At 37.1% G+C, this 21954-nt stretch overlaps 2 protein-coding genes across 2 annotated transcripts; both read right to left on the bottom strand.

Moving 5' to 3' along the window:
• Positions 1-544: 544 nt before the first annotated feature.
• LOC101306695 (NAC transcription factor ONAC010-like) lies at positions 545-2372 on the bottom strand. Its single transcript, XM_004291620.1, has 3 exons — positions 2097-2372; positions 1582-1910; positions 545-1460 (listed from the first exon to the last, which is right to left on the bottom strand). Exons 1-3 carry the CDS (start codon positions 2287-2289, stop codon positions 948-950), a joined length of 1035 nt encoding a protein of 344 aa, XP_004291668.1. The 5' UTR covers positions 2290-2372; the 3' UTR covers positions 545-947.
• Positions 2373-16394: 14022 nt separating this feature from the next.
• On the bottom strand, positions 16395-18204 carry LOC101306403 (NAC domain-containing protein 72-like). Its single transcript, XM_004291619.1, has 3 exons — positions 17910-18204; positions 17556-17824; positions 16395-17444 (listed from the first exon to the last, which is right to left on the bottom strand). The coding sequence occupies exons 1-3, from the start codon at positions 18088-18090 to the stop codon at positions 16830-16832; spliced, it is 1065 nt and encodes a 354-aa protein (XP_004291667.1). The 5' UTR covers positions 18091-18204; the 3' UTR covers positions 16395-16829.
• Positions 18205-21954: the final 3750 nt, after the last annotated feature.

The raw sequence follows: 21954 nt of genomic DNA, 5'->3' as shown, positions 1-21954 counted from the left end.
GCGGAATGACATCCCGCATTGTCTAATCACGGCTGAAAATATACATATCACTTTCGGATACCAATTACACTGAAGATAGAGTACGTTAATCAACTGTGGCAACTTTAAGATCAGATTAATGAACTAACAGTATATGATATAACAATAATCTTAATAGTAACATTCTTTTCTTGGAGGTAAATCTATAGCTATATGATTGGGATAAAAAGGCGATGGGATCCCAGTATATATATGCGACTTCAAATAAATGCACCTTTTATTAATGTTACACTCGTCCAGTTAGTTTAAGATGTCTAATCATGTACTGGGTACTTGGGGAGCTATTTTCTTTTCTTATCTCTGTTCTAGAGAGATAGCATAAGAAAATAAGTCCGACCCCGTTGAAACCATTTGAACTGGGAATGCTGATGAAAGGAATAATTCCAATATAGATCATATTGCCTTCCCGTTTACAACTATCACAATTCATATTATCTGATGAACATAACGTAAAACCATGGAGCAGTCAGCAATATACATTTCAAGGGTTTCAAGCTTGCAATAGAAAATGGAAAACCCAGCACAATAAGTAATTTTTCTATGATGATTTGAATATATAACTGCAATATACAAAGAGAGTAGAGCTAGCGCTACAAATATACAGCAAATATAATATAAATATGTTTTATTTTCTCTACAATCTTTTTTTTTTTCTCATGATTTCTACATGATTGAATATTAAAAAAAAACTGCAAAATTATGTATACAAATATATTGCTATGGCCTCTCCTGAAATTTTAACACCTCGATTGAATTTGATGAGCCCAAAACTCAACTGCAGCAATCAAAATCTCAAATCCCCAATACTACTCCCAATCTATACAACTATATGTTGAGCAACAAGAGTGTGCTTACAATTAACATCATCATATGGAATATATGTGCCAAGCCGCTAATACGAAATTGGACTAAGAATACCAATTCCCCGGAAGTTGATACTGTGTACTACGAAACAGAGCGTCGCCACCGAGCTGTGACGTCCCCAGCATTGGCTGCTGGTGCAATGGAGGAGGTGTCTGAGGGAGCTGAGAAAGCAGAATGGCAATAGAACCATTTCCAGTGCTCTGATCACTGCTGTCCATGTGTAGTCTCCTTGAAGGCCCTGCTTCGTCCTCCGGATCATGATTCCAGTACAGATTCGGGAGTTCCCGTTTTAGAGGGAGAGAGCTGTTGGCCAAAGCCGAGTTTGGAAGAAAAGAAGCACTAGTATTGATCCCTTCGCTGCTTACCATCCCGTCGTAGAAATTATGGTCGTTGTCCATGAATTGGCCGTAGGTTGATGTCGTCGATTTCGGGGGAAGGTGGTGCAGCTTCGACAGGGGAAACGACGATCCCATCGTGCCGTCCATGGAGTCCTCCAGATCCATCGGCCTATGCGTGTTGTTCTTCTTGTAAATTCGACAAAGCACCCAATCATCAAGCTACAAATTAATAACCACCATAACAAATCAATTATAAGTTTACAAACTAACAAAACGATTCAAAATAAAACAATAGCTCAGAGCTCAGATCAAATATGAGAAAATTAATTAGGATAATTACCCTTAAGGAGTTCTTCTTGTTACCCAAGTCATGACACCCAGGGGGTGGCTTGTTACTTGTGTTGTTATCAGCAATCCTATACTCATGCATGATCCAATTGGTTTTGATTCCTTTTGGGGGCTTTCCTCTGTAGAAAACAAGTGCTTTTTTCACCCCAACTTTCCGAGTACCCCCACCTCCCTCATCAGTAGTACTCAAAACCGGCTTGTCAGTTCCGGTCGCCTTCCAATATCCTGAAGTCGCTGCTCTATTAGGCCGTGCTCCGTTCGGGTACTTCCGGTCTCTAGGACTGAAAAAATACCACTCTTGCTCTCCGAACGTCGCCTTTTCTGTCAAATCATACGTACCTCCATATCAGTTTCTATCTATTATAGAGAGAGAAAGGAGGTAGAAAGGTCTCTTAATTTAAAGAAAGAGAACCAATAGTCTTACCCTATTCGATTCAATCAACTCAGAGAATATATGCGCTCATTAACTAGTAGTTTAGTAATTATCTGGTATAGTATAGTACTTACCTGGGAGCTGCCATGGATCGAATTTGTAGAGGTCGACTTCGGCGATGATGGCAACTGGGAGGGGAGCCGAGGAGGCCTTTTTCTTGAGGTAATGAACGACTAGCTCCTCATCGGTGGGGTGGAAGCGGAATCCCGGCGGTAGGTTTGGCTGCGGCGGCGGCTGCGAGCCGGAAGACGAGTCGGTGCTCTCCATCTGATGAGGTTTTTGAAGCCAAGAACATATTACATACCACCCACGCCCCAAAAATATAGAGAGCTCGGAAAAACGAAAATGATGAGGTTATTCGTATGGAGCTGGCAGCGCCCTTCTTATTGAGTACGGCACCCTCGAGAGATTATTCCCATGCAAGTGCGTGCATGCAGATTAAGTGAGAGCGACCAATCAGTAGCCGACACGCATCGGGGTTTAGGGGCTGATTAGTCATCTGGTTCTGTGTAATTACGGGGTTAGCCATCAAGGTCTTGGTTTTATGCATGGCGTGAAAGCGACCTCAACGTTAGGGCACCACCGGAGATGGAGGCGATGGGTACCTCATGACGACGTCAACTGGGGGGCTCGGGCCGTTTAGGTCGTGACACGTGTTATCCGCACACGTCCGACACGTGGGGCAGAGGGTGGCGGGGGCCACAGGGGCACACTAGGAAACAAAAAGATGCAGACGGATAACTGTGGGTGTGGGGAAGGAGCTCTACGCTTGTAGGTATCACGCTTTTGTTGCGGAAATGTCGAAAGGACCCCACTTTGCCAAGAAACCATTGGGGAGGAGATTATTCATTGGGAGCTTAATTGCTCTTTAACACTACTTGAGTAGTTGTATATGTATTCAGAGGTGGTGGGCATTTCACGCCGAAAATGCGGTTCTGTAACATATCGCATCGGTTTAAAAAGTTTTGTAAATTGAATCGGTTAATGCGGATTGGATTCAGATTCAAACAACACCAACCTAAATCGGATCTGGATTCAGATCATTATTCGACCGAGTTTTAAAATTTATTAAGGGTTTTGTTTGTTTGCGTTATTTTTGTTAAAAATCAAAGTGCGGATACCATAGTTGAGATTTGTTTGTGCGTATGTATAGTATGGATGAGATAGGTTAAAGACATGAATGCATCAAAGTACACAAACGAACGGAGAGTGAAATATATGTGAGATGCATAAATCACGAGAAATAGAGATGATGGGTCGGTACGACGGTACCTATGTGATTTGGACACGAATGGGTCCTGATCGAAATGATATCGAATACAATAAAATAGGACATGGATTGCTACGCAAATGGAATTTTAATCGGTCATCCATATATAATATTTTGCAATCTTCATAGAGTTTAGATGAGATTTATTAAGTAGTAGAATGCGACCCACGTGCTAATTACACGAATAAGAACATTATTTAGTAGAGACTGGGGTCACGCTGTGATGTGCACTCTAGGACATGACAATTCAAGCTCTGTGTGTGCTATCATGGGCTCAGGTGGTGTTGAATGTCAGATATCAGTGCAGGACATAGCTGAGAATCTCTTTTATATGACCATAATTTGTGTCATGTTCTTTTTTTTTTAAACAGGAAATTTGTGTCATGTTCAAAAAATACAAATTTAGTAGTGCCATACATAGGTGTACGTAACATATTGTTAATTGTTACACAGTTGGTTTAGTGCTAATTAATAAGCTTTTAGTTACTGATGACAACTAAGAGATGCCAATGGATACTCCTGTTAAAGAGAAAGAGAAGGAGGAAGAAAAGAAGTCGATCATTGCCATTCCTAGCCCGGCCTCCATTTCTAGTCGATCATTCTCCTGTTAAGTTTGCTTTCCGATCGAGTTGCCTCTTCTAAACGTCGACTCTTTCCATGTACCTCTCTGTAAATGGATCGAGTTTGCTCGAGTCCGATGCAGTGTTCGAACGTCTTAACCTCTTCTGAGTTCTGACCTGCACATCTAACCATAACCAGTAAGATCGAGCTAGCTAGAGCTGTAGAAAATAGATTGGCTGCTTAATTGGTTGAGCCAACGATAGACCGATAGGGCTTTACGACGCCCTAATAGTCGATCGTGTCTTTGACCACCAACCCAGAGATGGTCCATAATCGTGATGGCTGACAATGCTGGGGTGTCCCAAGTGCTGGTTCCATCAACAACCAAATCAATTCAACCAGTCACCTCTTGCTATCCATTTTCTATTAATATCATTATCAATCTTAATCCTAATTTAAAAAGCATCTTCCCGAGTTCTCACTCGCACCTCCTCCACTCACTTAAGAACTTGCTCATACAGGTATAGTGTAGACGCTAGACACACGTCGGAAAGTTTCACAAACTTCATCCACAGATCGAGTAACCCTAGCTGTGATCAATGATCATAATCACACAACTACTTGATTCGCCATTGATGTGAAATAACTGGACTCTGGATATCTAAGTGGGTCCCTGATATGGAAGAGTATAGATTATAATGCTCACACCATTTCTTTTCACCACGAGAAAATAAAAGTCGACATTTTGGACAATAATACAATTGACTGCCCTCCACTGGTAGAAAGGGTAAGTCCCTTTCATCTCAGTCAGAATTAGACGTCAAAGATTCCCCCAAAAATATGATTACTTTCACCTTCCTCGAGTCATTGCTAGGGTTTCCTTCCGAAAGATGGAACAAGAAAAAGAAGAAACAGAGTCCACTCCTTGATTAGCGCGGGATATTTTTTTTGGAGAAATTAGTGCTGGATGTTGCAAATCAGTGTTCTAGTACTGACTCATCACACCCAGATCGAATATATAGGGATGCAGAGTTGCAGATGCATCCGACTACTACTGAACCGTATACGGTATCAAAATCATAGAATATAGATAATTATTGAACAGGCGGCCAGTTTATGGACATGATCCTCACAATCTGAATAGCATGCCGGAGCCTCCCAAATTTCCTCATGCATGCTCAAAGACATGATCACAATATCAAACAGAGAATAGGGCAACCGGCCAGGGGTTGGCCAGTTGGGAATTGGTATTGATCGAACGCAACCTTTCTATGGCTCTACGTCTTGACCAAACTGCAATTTCATACACCATTACTAACACCACGTAAAAAAGAAAAAGAAAAGAAGGACAAATATATAAGAATTATTTGTTTTGAAGAGCAACACAAACATAACATGCACTGATGCACCTAAGATCCTGATGAGATCCAAAATAATACTTAATTGACCCTCAAGATGGACACTTGTCCTCCTATGGCGGTGTACAGTTTGCCAGAACATACTAACCATGCATGTACGGTTAGCTATGCATAATGTTAAATTCAAGATTTTCTCGCTAGGCGTTCTTACTTCTTAAGGCGGAAAGGCGGAAGGAAGGATTGAAACGCCTAGTTGGACGGCCTTATTTTAAAACACCGCATGTAGCTAGAGTTTAAAAATGCGTTACGTGCTACTAGAGCGGATAGTTGGCTTGAAGCGCCGGTCTAAGTTTCTTCCTTTTTCCCTCTAACAAACTTGGGCAAAGTCATATTTGCGTGACCCTCTCACATGTGGATGGCAAACTGGCTGGGCTGTCTGTTAGCCTCATTTTCGTTCATGTCACACGCAATCTTATAAGTTGGGTAGAGCACCCTATATGTTGCAAACAGCATGTGTACAAGCTCCAAACAACGTGCAAAAACAAAAGCCAATAATTTTGATCTTAATCCCATTTGCCAGCATATATTTGAAATCCATCTTTATCACTGAAAGTAAAATGAGCTAGGTGTATAGCTCATAGCTCGATCACTGTGGGTTTGCATTAGCAAGTTGGTCATATACGAAACCATGTCCATGATTTATGTTGTTGTTGTTGTTTTTTTTTTTTTTGAGGAGACTAGCTAGCTTTCTTTGATAACAAGAAACTCGATCTTTTGCGCATTGCATACATCACTCGTTCGCTTTTATCTGGTCTAAACTAAATCATGACTTGTAATAGCCAACTTCTCATCGAGCAACCTTTCAGAAAATCTTCCTAAAAGCTAGATAGGTTTCATTGTATAAATAGATCGATGGCATTTTAACCATGTGGTGGTTTGGTTAATTTGGATGATTTGTGACGTGCACTTCATCTTGGTCAACTGCTTGTTACACTCGCACGTAGTCGATCATATGAGGAAGCAAGTTAGATAGTGGAATTTTATTGATTTGCACTAACCATGCATCATATAATTTATGAACTTATATGCATGTATGTGGAAACACTCGAGTTATCATGAACATAATGTCCTTTCAAATTACATATATATATAGTCCGGCCGAGAGTCCGAATCTAGAAAGGACCTCCTTAAACTCTTAAAGTGATGATGCTTTTAGTTTTAACATGTATTTTGACAATCAAAGCCACTCATTCCCTAATTACCTACCCACATATGAATCGTACAAAAAATTAACCAAAATGAAAACATTTAACCATTTGATTAGCACAATATTTGTTTTAATTTTATCTAATGGTCTACAATTGTTTACGTCAATTTGAATGACCAAATGATTATGGAATTAGTTGAAATTTTGTAGACATGTTTCTTGCATATGAATCTAGATGATCAACGGTTAAGATCATTAAATGAAGACATCTACTAATCTACTAATGTAAAATAGTAGAAATCCTCAAATTCTTAAAGTAAGAAGGTCCTCTTTAATCCTATATATATATATATATATAAGGGTTAGGATTTAGAGCAGTGTATGATAATACTACTGTATTTGTAGTCATACTATATTGATCCTCTTCAGCATAATCTACGGACATAATTCATACGTACTTGAATTGTTATTTTGATTATAGTTAATTAACAAAAGATATATAGTCCATCTCAACCGGTCTTTTTATATATAATGTTGTGGGCCAGCTAAAACAGGTTTTACTTGCCCAGTACCATTTTTGGTGTAGCGACATATATAATCTCTTTTTACCAAGTGTGAGTTTGACTCACGAAATTGTAATATTTGAGTTGTTTACCTGATCAAAAAAAAAATTTACTTAATTGGTTTGATTATGTTATTCTCTTCTTTATGGCTCCAATAGATTTTGTGTACCCATTCATCAGCATATGGAGCTGATAGAATCTTATTATGACATATCACAGCTTGTGTTAGAGACTGGTAATTAAGTTTGCCTCTTTTGTAATTTATGATTTGTGATAGATTTGTCTTAATTTCAGTACTCTAGAGACGACTCTAAATTCTTGTGACAGCTAAACTCCTCAATTCCATGTATTCTTGATATATCAATCTCACACTCAAAGGCGTACCTACACACGGGCTACAGCGTGCTACAGCCTACTCCAGATTTTGAGAAAACATTGTTTTGTTAAATAATTAAAGTTAAAAAAAGAATTGAAATTTGTTTAGTCCTTGTGGTTTGAAGTCGACATCTGTTTAGTCGTTGTGATTTTATTTTAATCTGAATAGTCCTTAAAGTCACAATTTTACATCCAAATAGTCCTTATGATTTTATTTTAATCTAAATAGTCTTTAAAGTCATAATTTTTCATCCAAATAGTTCTTCAGACAATTTTCTCAGTAAAGGTCATAAGGACTATTTGGATGAAAAATCATGACTTTAAAGACTATTCAGATTAAGATAAAACCATAAGGACTATTTAGATGAAAAATCGTGACTTTAAGGACTATTCAGATTAAAATAAAACCATAAAGACTAAACAGATGTCGACTTTAAACCACAAGGACTGTACAATATTTTACCTTTAAAAAATTTAAATTATGAAAACCAGCCCACCCCAAAATTCTATACTTAGTCTATTTGTAATTGAACTTAGTCTATATGACTTTTTTCTTCTTCTAATTACATGTATATTGTTTATTTTATTAAAAGCAGTTGCTCCTTTAGTATATTTTAGGTCAACTTTCTTCTCTTTATTTCTTTTTCTTTGTTATTGTATACGTCTCCATTCTCTTCTGCTAAAGCAGCTAACCAAGTGTCAAGCTTTCTCTCTTTAATCTTCAGGTATGATTCTTAGCTATGTTGATTATCCTCTTGGAGTCTTATACGTGTCATGACCTAGTTTCAAATCTCAATTGATTAATACCTTGATCAAATTTAGTCTCAATATCCCATCATCTCAAATCTCAATTGATTTGATAATTTCAATATGCCATCATCCCATCGTACTGTATTTCTATTGAAATTCTAATTCTAATCTCAATTGCTTGCTTACTTTATTATAGATGACTAATGCTAATGATGTGTGTGTGTGTGTAGTTGTAATAGTACCGAGGTTTGATTCATAGTATTATATTGTGTTTTTCCGTCCAGTTAAGTTTTAGGATTATACACTCGTTTACTGTATTGTTAGAGCAATGCTTGTGTGCTTAGTTATTAGATTTTGCTTCTATTCAAGAGCGTATATGATTTAATTTGAGTAGGTATGTTTTTTGTTTTAACTTTTGTTATCAAATTTCTATAAAATGTTATAATATTGAGTTCTTAATGATCAGTTAATTACGTGATTATTTGATATGTTTTAAATCTAAGATATGATATGTAAAATATAGAAGAAAAAAAAAATTAAAGAATTTTAAGAAAAAAAATTTCAACCCACCCTAACCTAAAATCTTAGGTCAGCCATTGCTCACACTCTTATACATTAACAATTATACTATTCGAATTTGCTGATGGGTATAGTTATTTGCTCAATTATACTATTCGAATTTGCTCTGTTCCGCTATTAATATGTCCTCGCCAAATTTGGTTCTGAACTTCTGATATCTTCTGTTAGAGACTTAAAGTTTATATCCTTGGACTTCTGGTGTTTTCATAATATTTGCAGTGTTATTATCAAGAAATGAACCTTGGGTTGCTCTTTTAATTCTCAGTTTTTCACTTTGCTCGTACGTAGTTGTTTAGAATGGGCTGCCATGGACTGCTTTGTTCTTCGTGGTGGCCATTATCCTTGTATTGCATGCTGGGTATGAAGCTTGCTGCCTTTTATTTTTTATTTTTTATTTTTTCCTGCTTCCTTCAATTCTGTGTGCTTGATACACAAAATTAGTCAATGGTTCAAAGTAAAATTAAATTTCAAATAATTATGTAGGTGCAAGAGTGTAATTAACCATTATAAAGATAAAAGATGTATGTGTGTGTGGCTGGTGATGGATCTGTCTGAGGACTATAGCTTAAGATAGCGAATCAAGTTGGTGGAAGGGGATAGATCTTGTTTAGGCTTAAAGAAGTAATGAGACTGGTCGAGGTTGCTTTCGCTAATTTTGTTGTAAAGCCACATTTGGGAACTTCTTTGTTGAGAAGCACAAATCAGTTTGCCAAATTTTCAAACCAGAACAAAGACAATAGACCATTTTTCTTCAGGCCAAGATGGTGCAGATAGACGAAAAGGATCACCATGTTAAACACCAGCAATGGACCTTTCAAGCTGACTATACATAAAATTTTGTCGACAAAGATCGATTCCAATTCCCTCTCTCTCAAAGATCAATACATGAATGTGATACTTCCCAATTGCTTGTGGCTCACAGAAACTCCGGTATTAATCCTCACAGAATCTCCGTGCAGTTTTTTTTTTTTAGTCTGGAAGCTGGAATTCTTCAAAGCCACTAGGGCGAGAAAAAGATACAAACTGGGAAAGCAAATACAAATTAATAACAAGCTAGGAAGACAATAACTAGTAAAGAAATACTGATCGATGTCCTCAGCAACCATGTTAGGGAGGACCAGGTAGACCATTGTTTCTCAAGACTGAGAGTAAGGAGGTTGGAGGCCTATTGGCCATTCATGGAAGTACGTATGTACAACCTCACGTTGGTAAGCTTCGCCGCTGCATCTTCAACACGGTTTGCTTCTCGAGGCTAGAGATCCCATGAAAGAAGGTTTACAAATTAATGCATACTTTTTTGAGCATTGGAGAGATTTTCCAATTTGGAGTGAGAGAAGGATTGTTCCAGACCGCTAATCGCAACATGCAGCTTCGTCGAATGAAACGATAACTGAATGTGGGCAATAAATATTCTACGACTTACATAAGATTTTTTTTAGTCTAAGTTTAAACCTAAATCTAAGAATTTCAAACTTGAGTCGAACTGTAAAAATTGGGTCATCTCTCGTTGCACATTAATTGTGTACTCTGTTTTTTCAGTTTTTGTAAAGCTCGGGTGTACATATATACAAAATAGTTATTGAAGTACACTTGAGTACTTGTTAACCTCAAGTACAATTTGTGAATTATGTCAATGTCAACTAAGGTTGATAAGCTCCATTTAACAAAACTTTAGGCTCATCGTATCATCACAATTTCAATGCATATATATATATATATAGCTATTTCAAATAGTGAAGATGTACGTGGTTTATATATCTGATGCAGACATGCTTTCTTGGCTAAGGAGATCCTTATTTATTCTTATTGTACGGATTTCTATTTTAGACTCATTTTTCGTTCAAATATTCACATCTCCACCGTCTAGTATTTAGGTATTAACGTATAGATCATCTCTGTAAAATTTTAGCCAATTTGGTTATCATTAACACATTCAAATTCGATTAAACCAATAGACGAACTGAATTCTGTCAAATTTGAACCGTTTATGTTTATAGCAGAAAAACACAGTTTTGAGTGCCTTAATGATTATCAAGTAATCTAAAAATTTGTATAAATGATTTATACATTGATACCTAAAGACTAGATGGTGGAGATGTGAAAATTCGATTAAAAAACGAGTCTAAAGTAGAAATCCGCATCATAAGAATAAATAAGAACATCCTTAACAGAGAAGGACTGCTGATGCAGATATCAAAATGAACAGTTTTTTGATATCGGGCTCATATATACATATCACAAGTACTATAACAGAGAATATATAACTGAATCAAACATATGCCTAATATAACCAAACACTAAACTAAAAAAGAGCAACCAAAAACAAAGTAAAGGACACTATGTACTCCAACAAGCTTGCATAAGCCATAAAACAAGGGTAGGGATCAAGAGTCCACCGTACCATCATCCACCACTATCAAGCCAAGAATCGCAAGATATTTCAACTTCTCACAGTTCCACACTTATAATTGATTGTATTTTTCTCTTCTTCAACTTCTTCTTTTCTTTCTCCCAATATAATTTTTTTTTTTTTAACACGTTGTTTTGGGTCCTAGTTATACACTTTGGTGCTCAACTAGAACAGTGGCCTCTCTGGACGTGATCATTTCTTTGGTCCCAAGAAATAATATATAAGCCCAGAGTATTACTTGTTTCTGCCACTTCTCACTTTCGGCCCAAGCATCCTCCAAGCCCAAATAATGGCACTTTCAAGCTTGAACCAGTTTCTTAGGAGTTAAATAAGACTCGGGATTAATCGGACTCCCATCATCAAATCTTCTTAGACTTCGATCACTAATTTCCCTCAAAAAAAAGAAAAAAAGAAAAAAAAGAAGAGACGTCGATCACTCATTACGCAGCACCCTGATGAGAGCTATTGAGAGCTACTAGCATTTCCAAAAGATATTTTGTTTTATTGGTGAGCAAACAAAACCCAAGTCGCTTTTGCATGCAAACAAACACGGCACCAGTAAAGGAGAAGTTCCAGCTGGTTATGAAAACTTGCACGATTAGAAGTGTTTTGGAGCTTTGAATCTGAAGCCTTTTCTTTGAAAGAGGAAAAAAAGAGAGGGAAAATGGGATAGTCGGAATGTCATATTGAGCACACGTGCAAGCAAAGTATGATCAGCCAATGCATATCTACAAGAGGTCGACACCTTTTGGGAAAGAGTAGTTCATGATTGCCATCTGATGGGAATGGATTCCATTCTAAGTTTCTAACTCTTGGAAAAATGTTCAATGCTTCCAAAGTTCGACCGAGATTAATATGCTCTCTCTAATACATATCTTAGAAAAATTAGTCAAAAAGAGAGTAAAAGTTTGTGTGATACACTTTCGTGTTTCGTCTCTCTTTTGCTTAATTTTACTTGTTTATTTTTTAGTGATGATGTACTCATTTTTTATTTAAACTATTATTAGATATTACGAGACATCAAACTAAACTAAAGGTTTAGTTAATTTGATAAGTTCAAATTTTTTTATAGTTATTTACATTTTTAGTCCTAAGCTATCACTTTAATGTCCCTATCCAGAACTTGGGTACCTCATTTAGGTGATTGATTGACTCTCAAAGTTCCACACTTCGTCTATCAAAGCAAAAGTTTGATTCATTTATGGAATGAGCTAGAGAGAATCAAATGCTTGTGGTAAGATAAACATCTTCAACAGCTTCGTCATTTTCTTGACTTTCTCAAATTTAAGGAAAATTGGGTTATTTTATGCTCCAACAGTTTCCCTATCATCTCATTTCCCAAAATAAGGATGGAGAAGAAAGAGAAGCATTTCTTCCCCAAATTTGCAGCAAACCATTCCTTCCTCAAAATTAAATTATTCACGTGTTCCAACGAAGAAGTTTACAAATATATAATATTATATTTTGTATTTTATTGTTACAATAAGATATATAATTATTTTTGTTATAATCAATAATGATATAGCATATTTTATTGTTGTAATAAATGCCAAAATCTCCAAAATGGAGAAGCTGTTGGAATTGGAGCATAATTTTTTTAGAGATTTTGTCTTTTGTTTTCCCATTTTAGAGAATTTTTAGGGAAGCTGTTGGAGATGCTCTTTTATAAGCTTCCCCATTTTCGCTTTTGTCATAGCTAGCTAGGTTCCTTTTCAAATAGCACTTATATATTTTGTTAATTTGCCGAGTAATGTAGAAAATAGAACTCCTCTATAAGCTAAAATATGAAAAACACAATGACAAACGCCTAAATGGAAAACTCCACTTACAAGACAGAAAAGAGAGATACAGATTAGTGCATATGATTGAAATTAAGCCCAAACGGAATCAAAATAGAGGTAAGCAATAAAATTTAGTTACAAACATTAGCCCTCAAGTAGTAAAATGTGTCAACAAAGTAGTAATTGAGTCTTTTAAGTGATTAAAAAAGGGTCCGGTTCAAGGGACATTAAATTTGACACAAATTTTGACACTAATTGTTAACCATTAGATTTTAAAACAATGAATGGTCTAGATTAATCCTAAATATGATGTCAACATATTACTAATTGATGTGGCAAGTGACGTGGTATTACTTAGTTTAATAACAAATCAATTTAAAAGAAAAGAAGGAAAAATCACACTTTAAAATCTGGAAAACGAAGAACAAGATCGACAGAAAAAAAAACCCCCTAATTTCCAAACTTTTTTGGTATTTCCAGACACTAATTTTGAGTTGTTGTAATGTTCTCCCAAAGAGTATACTAGGGCTTCTTCTATTCATTATATTCTTGATCTGTAGGTTCAATCATCACAAGAAGAATTTCATATATATTTGATATGTCTAACAACACCAAATTTCCGATTCGAGTAAATACAAAAACATCACAAAAATTTGAGCCAAGGATTCAAATCCGATGGAATGGATGATAATATCCGGCAAGTGGCGACTTTGTTATTTTACCAAGGAATTAAGCTAAAGTAAATTAGAGTGAGGATTTTGCTACTGTGTTTGATGTACGCTAAACTGAAACAAAAGAAGACAAATGTACGATCTTGTTCTTCTTCTTTTAATCTGTAAAATTCGATTTGTTTTCCAGATTTTAAAATGTGATTTTTCCTTCTTTTCTTTTAATTTGATTTATTATTAAACTAGGTTATGTCACGTCATTTGCCACATCAATTAGTAATATGTTGACATCATATTTAGGATTGATCTAGACCAATTATTGTTTTAAAATCTAATGGTTAACAATGAGTGTCAAAATTTATGTCAAATTTAATGTCTCTTAAACCGGACCCATTAAAAAAATTATAGCATGAGATATATTAACACACCATAGTCTGCCTCATTATATAGAGTCCATTGAGAGTGTCTGCGTGCAATTTATCCATTGTTGTACTTGTACATTGTTTAAGAGCATCTTTGAGATGGGTTCTAAAATGCTTAAAGTTATATTTAATTTTTCAAAACCACATGTTTTTTTTATGAGAAAACACTTGACACATATGTGATATCAATTGTTTCTGACCCACAACCAAGAGGCCAGGACACATTCTACTCTTTTTTGTTGACGTACTTTCAATCTCCACAATGTGATCCATTACTAATTACAAATGTCTCCTTCCAAATTGGTTGTTATTTGGATGACATGGTGCCGTGTCAGATTGTAAAGTACTGTGAGTACCCCAAAGAGGGGCACATGTGATTTACCACAAAGGAAAATGTATATTTAATATTAATTTAAACCCATTATTACTTATTTTAATGAATTTAATAGACATGAGCTTGTTTTAATATAAATTGTTCTTACTTATGTCTAAATATATAAATTTATATTAAAATCATAATAAAAAAATAATTTTTGTATATTTTAAAACAATTTTACCCTCACCACTTCAACATGTATAGAGAAGAAAGTGAAAGAGTGAGAAGTCTTTGTCGAAATCTCGCCGAACTCCAGTCACCGGTTGCCCGTCGCCAGATTCTGGTCACCGGTTGCCGGAATATCTTCGGTCGCCATTTTGACCCCCCAGTAACTCATTCTCTCTAGTCGTCGGATTCCGATTACCAATTTCTCGATAATTCAGACAACGGTAACCGGTTACATTCTCTAAACCCAAGTTCCCCATCTCATCAGCAACATTCTCTTCTCTGCTACTTTGTTTTCCCTCACTAACGGTGGTGATTCCTCATCCTCTATGATGATTCCTCACCCCAAGTGGTGATTTTTCTTTGTTTTTTCGCTTCTTTTGCATCTGGGTTCAGTCCCTATCGATCCAATCCGTTTCTAGTTCTTAGATCTAAATCCCTAAGGCTTATTCTCAGATTTGTTCTCATGTTGACTCTCAGATATTGCTCTTCCTCTGCCCCTCAAGATTTTCAAACCGTGAATAAGGCTCATTCTCCTTCTCTAGCTTGTCGTGCTATGGAAGATTCTCTCATCTTTCGCAACCACATCTTTAGATCTCAGGCTTGCTTACTAAGATCTATTTTGATTTGATTGTAATCACTCTATTATACGAGATTTTTTCGTAATCGTCGATTGGAGAATGTATGGCGGCTATGTCTGTATCCTCATCTATGCAGACCAAATTTAGGTACCAATCCTTTCTCGCGATTTTCGTCAGAGTTCATGTGACGATCTACCTTTGCGGCTGCAAGTTAGAGATGAAGAAGTTGTGTTTAGGGTCTGAATGTATAAGGTTTTTAGGTCTTTAATTTTTAGTTTTGCTTTTATTTTATAACGTTTTTCTCATGTCTTAATCTTCTTAGGAGATGACTTTGAGAGACTTATTTCCCTGCCCATGACTTTGTTTGAGCCTCCATGTGCCTTTTGGCTTCTATGATATTTGTTTCACGACACAAATTTTTGTGTGTGAGATTGATCTTAAATCTCGAATTCTATTGCCAGGTGTCTCTTTGGTGGATGGATGGCCGTCTCAATAATGAGGGAAGGTCAAAATCAAAACCGTTCTTCAAAAGTTCTTGAAAATAGATATTTCTGTTCAGCTCCCTTTGGAGCTAAAGTACTATCAAAAACAACATGAAAGGGACAATTGAAGCACAAAGGAAGTGAATTTTGGCACAGCTGAGTTAAAACTCAACTTTATTTATTTATTTATTTTTTTAATTCCCTGCTTTGTCCAAGGTTACTATTTTTAGATTTTCTCTGATGTTGTAGACATGTTTAAACTTTAAACCAACTAAAAGTAGTGGGAAAATGTGTTCATTTCTTCTAAAATATAGTTCAGATGCCAGTAATAGTGACATTGTCTCCCTCGCAAGTGGTAAATTGTGAGTTCAGCTCACGATAGATTAGTTATAATATTCGAGTTGTAATATGATATAAAAGATCTTGTTTCAATAAAATTTGATGAAACGAAACTTTAGACTTAAATCAATAAACAAAGTTACATGATTGAAGTGTTTTTTTCTTTTTGGTGTGAAGTGTTTGATAACATGACAAAATTCGAAATCTTGCACCAGCAGACAATAAGCCAAAACCTCAAAGCAGACCAGAAATGAAACCTCCAATCAGAAAAACAGAGATCGAGTTGGAAGCCATTACAGAAATAGGGCTGGTAACAACTTCTGATCATACAGATCATCATCAGGTCCCAAATCAACTAGTCATCTCATTTTACGTAACCAATTATTGTAAACAACCATTTTAATTTACTTTGAACATTCTATTCACCAGATTACACAATTCATTCCCCAGAGAAAAACAAAAAAAATTGAACAAGAGAGTGGTAAGTTCTCAACCGGTGGTATATAACATTAGGACTAAAACTGTCCCAGGAAGATTCATGAACTCGGTTATGTAGCCTCTATTACAAGATCACAGGATCTTAGCATCTACTTGCGTCTTACATCAAGGTTTATCTAAACCGATGACAAAGTAACCAGCAGAGTTTGACTGATGGAAATTACATTCTATTTTAACTGGCATTACAATGATCCTTCCTTGATGGTGCTCCAAAGTTCTGGCCTAAACCCAGCAAAAGAAGAAGAGGGTAAAGTTTCCTCTTCTGTAAATCTAAACCCAGATTGTTAAACCCAAAGAATCCCAGGTATTTACCCAAATGCACTCCTTTCTTATCCCCTACCGAATGCACTTCTACGTTCTACCCGCTACTTTTACCCCACTCTTTTTTTTTTTTTTTTTTTTTTTCAAACTGATTTCTACTTTCACTTTCCACTGCCAAAGCTGAAACCCGGCCCGGTCATCCCGAACCGGGAGCCCAATCCGTAGGTGTCAATCGGGGTACACATGCTTTGCGTGAACATGCTCGAGTTCTGCTGGAACAGTCCTGAGTTTTCGCCTCGCTGAGTTCTAAGTCCGCTCTGGACCTCCTCCTCCGCTTGCCTTCTCATCCTCTCCGGCGGCGACTCCACGTGGCAGAGAGGTGGGATCGAAGGGACATAAGCGTCATTGTTGTAATTTATCTGTGCTTGTGCTTGAGCTTGGGTGTTGGGAGGAACTTCCGGCACCGTGTTGAGCCCGGCTAGGCTCGCCCAGTCGAAGTTGCCCGACCCGAGATTACCCAGATTCTGAAGACTGAGCTTGGTGTCCTCTTGTTGCTGCGGTAGAGTTTTGAGGGAGTTGATTCGCGGCAGAGTGAAGAACCTGTCCTCAATTTCAGGCAACCATTCGAGGACGTCGTCGAGTTGGGAAGAGCACTCAGACGACGAGCCGTTACAGCTTTGTTCTTTGCTTGGGACGTTTGACACCATCATCGGCTTCTGTATTGCGCTCGAGCTAGAGCTCTTCTTGTAAATTCGGCACAGAACCCATTCATCCAACTGCAACAACAAAATGTAAACAAAATTAACTCTCATAATTATATCAAAAACATAACAAATTCGAACAAAAATGACAAATTGGAACAAAAATGGTCGGGAAGGTTATGTTACCTTGGAGCTGCCATTTTTTCGTGAAGGCTCGATGAGGCGGTACTCGTGCATAATCCAATTGGTTTTGGTCCCCTTGGGAGCTTTGCCGACATAGAACACAAGCGCTTTCTTGATTCCGACCTTCCGACCTTCGGTGGTGATAACCTTATCAGTACCGGTGGCCTTCCAGTACCCGGACCCGGCCACCCGATTGGGCCTCGACCCATTCGGGTACTTCCGGTCCCTTGGACTGAAAAAATACCATTCCTTCTCACCAAAAATCGCTTTGCCTGCATATCAACAACCAATTAGTACCCAATTTCAAGAACAGCTCAGCTAAAATTTAACGAAATCTGAATCGGGATGAACACGTACTTGGTAGAACCCATGGATCGAACTTGTAGAGATCAATTTCAGCAATAATCTGAAGATTAAATTGGTACCCAGCAACCTTCCGGCATAGATACTGAACCAGAAGCTCCTCGTCGGTAGGGTAGAATCGAAACCCCGGCGGCAAGCTCAGCTGGGAAAGCGGGTCGGTTTCCGGAACGCCCATTTTCTTCGGGTCGGAGCTTGAGATTGAAAAATATCAGATGAAACAGGGAAGAATGAGAGAGGAGAAGAGAAAGGAAATTAAGATATCTGAATATTAATTTCTTTTTTTTTTTTCGATTTCCAAGATATGGCGGTTACTTATATAGACAACAGTGAGGGAGGATAAGTACGGTCCTTATGTCACGCTGTTGGCGCCTGTAGGGCCCAGTGGGGTTTGTAACCAATGGGAAGGCACCACGAGCCCATTTAAAAGTTCGACATTATCGTGCGGCCGGCCTTATCCGATAGCGAGTACGGTGCATGAACCGCGGAGGGTGTGAAATTTACCGCGGTGACTAGGCAGGTAAAACGGACGCGTGTCGCGGCGTCGGCGAGTCTTCCAGAACCTTTTTTTTGGCGCCAAAAGGGCGGGGGAAAGGAAAGGAGAGGAAAGCGTCTGGGGTCGTTTTCCACGCGTGAAAAAAACCCACGTCGGCGAATAAAAACAGAACACATGGAGGCACGTGGAGAGAGGAGAGGGGAGTTAGGCTGGAATTTTGCGAAAAGATGCGGGGCTTAAAAGGGAAAGAAAGTTTAAAGCGGGCGCCACGTGGCTAGGGTTTTTGGAAGGGCGTGTTGTGTGCTGTGTGTTCTCTGTGGGTGAGGGTTAGGGTTTCTTTCACTCATCAACTTCTGGGAGCTATAAGCTAAGCTTTACGAAGTTACGAGTATGATTACGATCAATAATATTGTTTTTTTTTTTTTTTTTTTTTTTTTAAGTTGGGTTTGGAATTCCTTGTTTAGGGTATTTGTCAAAAATAGATGATGTGGGTTGGTCAAGGATGGTGAGGAGGTGGATGGGACTGGATTCTTCTTCGACTTGTTTTTAGGGTTTTCTATCTTCTTGTAAACGTGGCCAGCAAACCAGAGGTTTTTCTGGGGGAGTCAATTCGGCACGTAGAGAGATTTCCAGGGCGTTGCATGACATGTGGATTTTGAGAGGTGTAGGTTTCGACAAGTAGAATGAGTTAGCTCGAAGATTTTCGTTTTTTTTTTTTTTTCGGTCTGCAAAGATTTGAAAGAAATGAAGAAAGCATCGTGGTCAATTGTGTGTTAGAGAGGCTGGGAGACTTGTTCTAAGGACACGTGCAGATTGGGAAGGGGATAGATGGCAGTGGGTGAGTGGCTGGGGCTGTTATTTGGACGGCTCTGGGGTTTGAAAAGAGCATATAAACTAGTCATGCGAGGCAAAGATTCGGGTACCTACTTTCGACTTCAAGTTTGAAACTCTTGAGTCATTAGGTTTTAATGTTTGTTTAGAGAAGATCTGTGACGATTGTATAGATGGATCTTTGATCTGCAAGCATGAGGCAAGAGCAAGAGTGTGTGTCATATACTGCATCGTTGAGTTTTATATATAATAATTTGGACCTACGAATCAAGGGAAAGGGTTTAATTTTATTTCGATGATAAGGGAAAGGGTTTTGTTGCTTCCATTCTTCAAACCAAGTTTAGATTATCATTATTTTCTTTCTTGTATGCTAATTTGGTTACTATAGATGGTATAATGGAAGGACTTGGTATTGTGGTGACCCAAAACTTGTAAAGGTCTCCTAACATAAAAAATGAATATAATCCATTATTGATGTACTCAAATATGGGATAATCAAAAGTGTTACATATATTTATGTTCTTAAGATTCATAATATGGGATGATAAAAAATGTTAACATATATTTATGTTCTTCAGATTGTAATTAAAATTCAGTATAAAACCCCACCCAATTAGTCCCCTAAAACTGAAGTAGGTCAGGCACAAATAGACAACAATAGAAGACATCCAATAGTGTGATGATATCAACATAGGTTTAGGTGTGGCCGTGTGGGCTGTTGTATCTAATCAAAGTATTGGATTAGGATAGGCAAATCACACTGTGTTCTTAAGAAGTATGAATTACTCAGGTCACTTAATTTATCATGTGCAAACCTAAAACTCCGGATCTCATTAGAAAATACAAAATTTTATTCTAAATAAAAAAATTGGAATGATTTCTCAAGTCTTGAATAATGAAACTGCTGAATAAGTGACAGAGACATTAAGGATGTACACCTGATTACAAGAAAATGAGATAATATGAGCAATCTACACATGGATAAACACATACTCGACGAGAAATAATTTTTGAAAGAAACCATATTTAAGCGATTTCTTTTGGAAAAAAGAAAATTAAAAACCAAGAGAACCATAAACCTAAACTAACACAGACCAAGGAGAATGAGGCCTTACAAACTTTGCATCACATTGTTTGACAGCTGAAAATCCATTAGGATCCAGACACTTGCATTATAGGTTCCGCCACTTTACATCGATCTTTGTAAGGTTCCTCGATCAATCCTTAAGATTTCAGTACTCGATCAACTCCTAATCACCTGAGTCGAGTTAAATTAATCTAGCTGTTAAACCCTTCGACGACATTTTACTCAATCCGGATAGTCAAATTAATCCGACGGAACACGTACTATTCAGGACCAAAAGGGAGGATTTGTACCTCGTGCAAAGATTTGTACACTTGACTAGCTATACTCTCTGTTTCATCACAGAGGAAAAGAGAAACCCAAATCAAACAACTTCGTCAAGATAGTCTCAACCCAATAAAGTAGCATACCAAGTAGAGCCAGCTGCTGCAGCCAATACCAGATTATTTAAACACTGCAGTTTCACATTACTGGCTATACTAGGTAAATTCAAAGGCAAATTCGAAACAGTCGGCGCGGAGACGAAAGCAAGACCAATAACCATATATATTGCGGCGGTGCACGTGGTATTAATTTGTTATTTGATCTTGTCTTGGACTTTCACAGCCAACCTCATTTGTTTTTCTACCGACAAATTATTACTATGCATCATTTGTTTTTCAACAAAATATTTGGCCAACAATATCGATCCTCTAATTCAACTGTGTAATAAAAATGGGTACCAATTAAAGAAACATGCATTACAATCATACTGTAGTTTCATACATGGCTCCTATCATTTCAGCTCCCAACTCATTGATATTACCAACTTCAAATTGGCTGCGGTCAAATACAACTGTAAATTAATCAAGAATAGCATGAAACCATTTATTAAATATGAAGCAATGCAACATCCCATTTGACATTTGACTGGAATTAGATCTAATTTTATTTGTCATTAGGACTGAAACAATAATCAAACTCTACACTAGCCAAAAAGTCTTAACCTTGCTTTCACATACCGTATTTTTTACCCTTAATTTGATCGATCTTCAAATATCTTGGTTAATTCCTTAAAGAGAAAATTATGATCGATCAACTTTACTTATTCATCGAAGAGTTGAATTAATGGATTATTTCTTTATTCTTTGCATACAAATGCATGCTAGAACGGCCGCGGCTTTACGGTATAACTATTAATGGAATCAGATGGAGGAGACATTGTGCCCAAATCTCATAGGGTAAGTCGACCCGGTAAGAACAATAATATTAATTAGGAGTCTCTACATGACTTATGCATTGTTACAAATACAATTTTGTAATAAACTGCATATCATTTGCATACTTCACTTGCTTTATAATTTTTGCGACATACCAAAAATTTTAGTATGAAGTTTGAAATTTACCATTGTACTAATCAAAACAAATTGGCTATGAATTTCATGATCGATCACTAAACTAGCTACTGTCATTTGATCATGTGCTAATTGCAAGATGGACGTCGTGTTTAATTATCCTGGTTTAGTATATGATCTGTAAATGGTTTTCAGATTCAATGGTTTTAACATTCTCAACTTGTTCAACTTTTATGATATGAAGGCAAAATATATATATATATATATATATATATATATATATATATATATATATAT

Source organism: Fragaria vesca, linkage group LG2 (genome assembly GCF_000184155.1).
Source record: "Fragaria vesca subsp. vesca linkage group LG2, FraVesHawaii_1.0, whole genome shotgun sequence".
NCBI classification, from domain to species: Eukaryota; Viridiplantae; Streptophyta; class Magnoliopsida; order Rosales; family Rosaceae; genus Fragaria; species Fragaria vesca.
The sequence above is the reverse complement of the archived record's forward strand: the minus strand, read 5'-3'. Positions and strand labels throughout refer to the sequence as shown.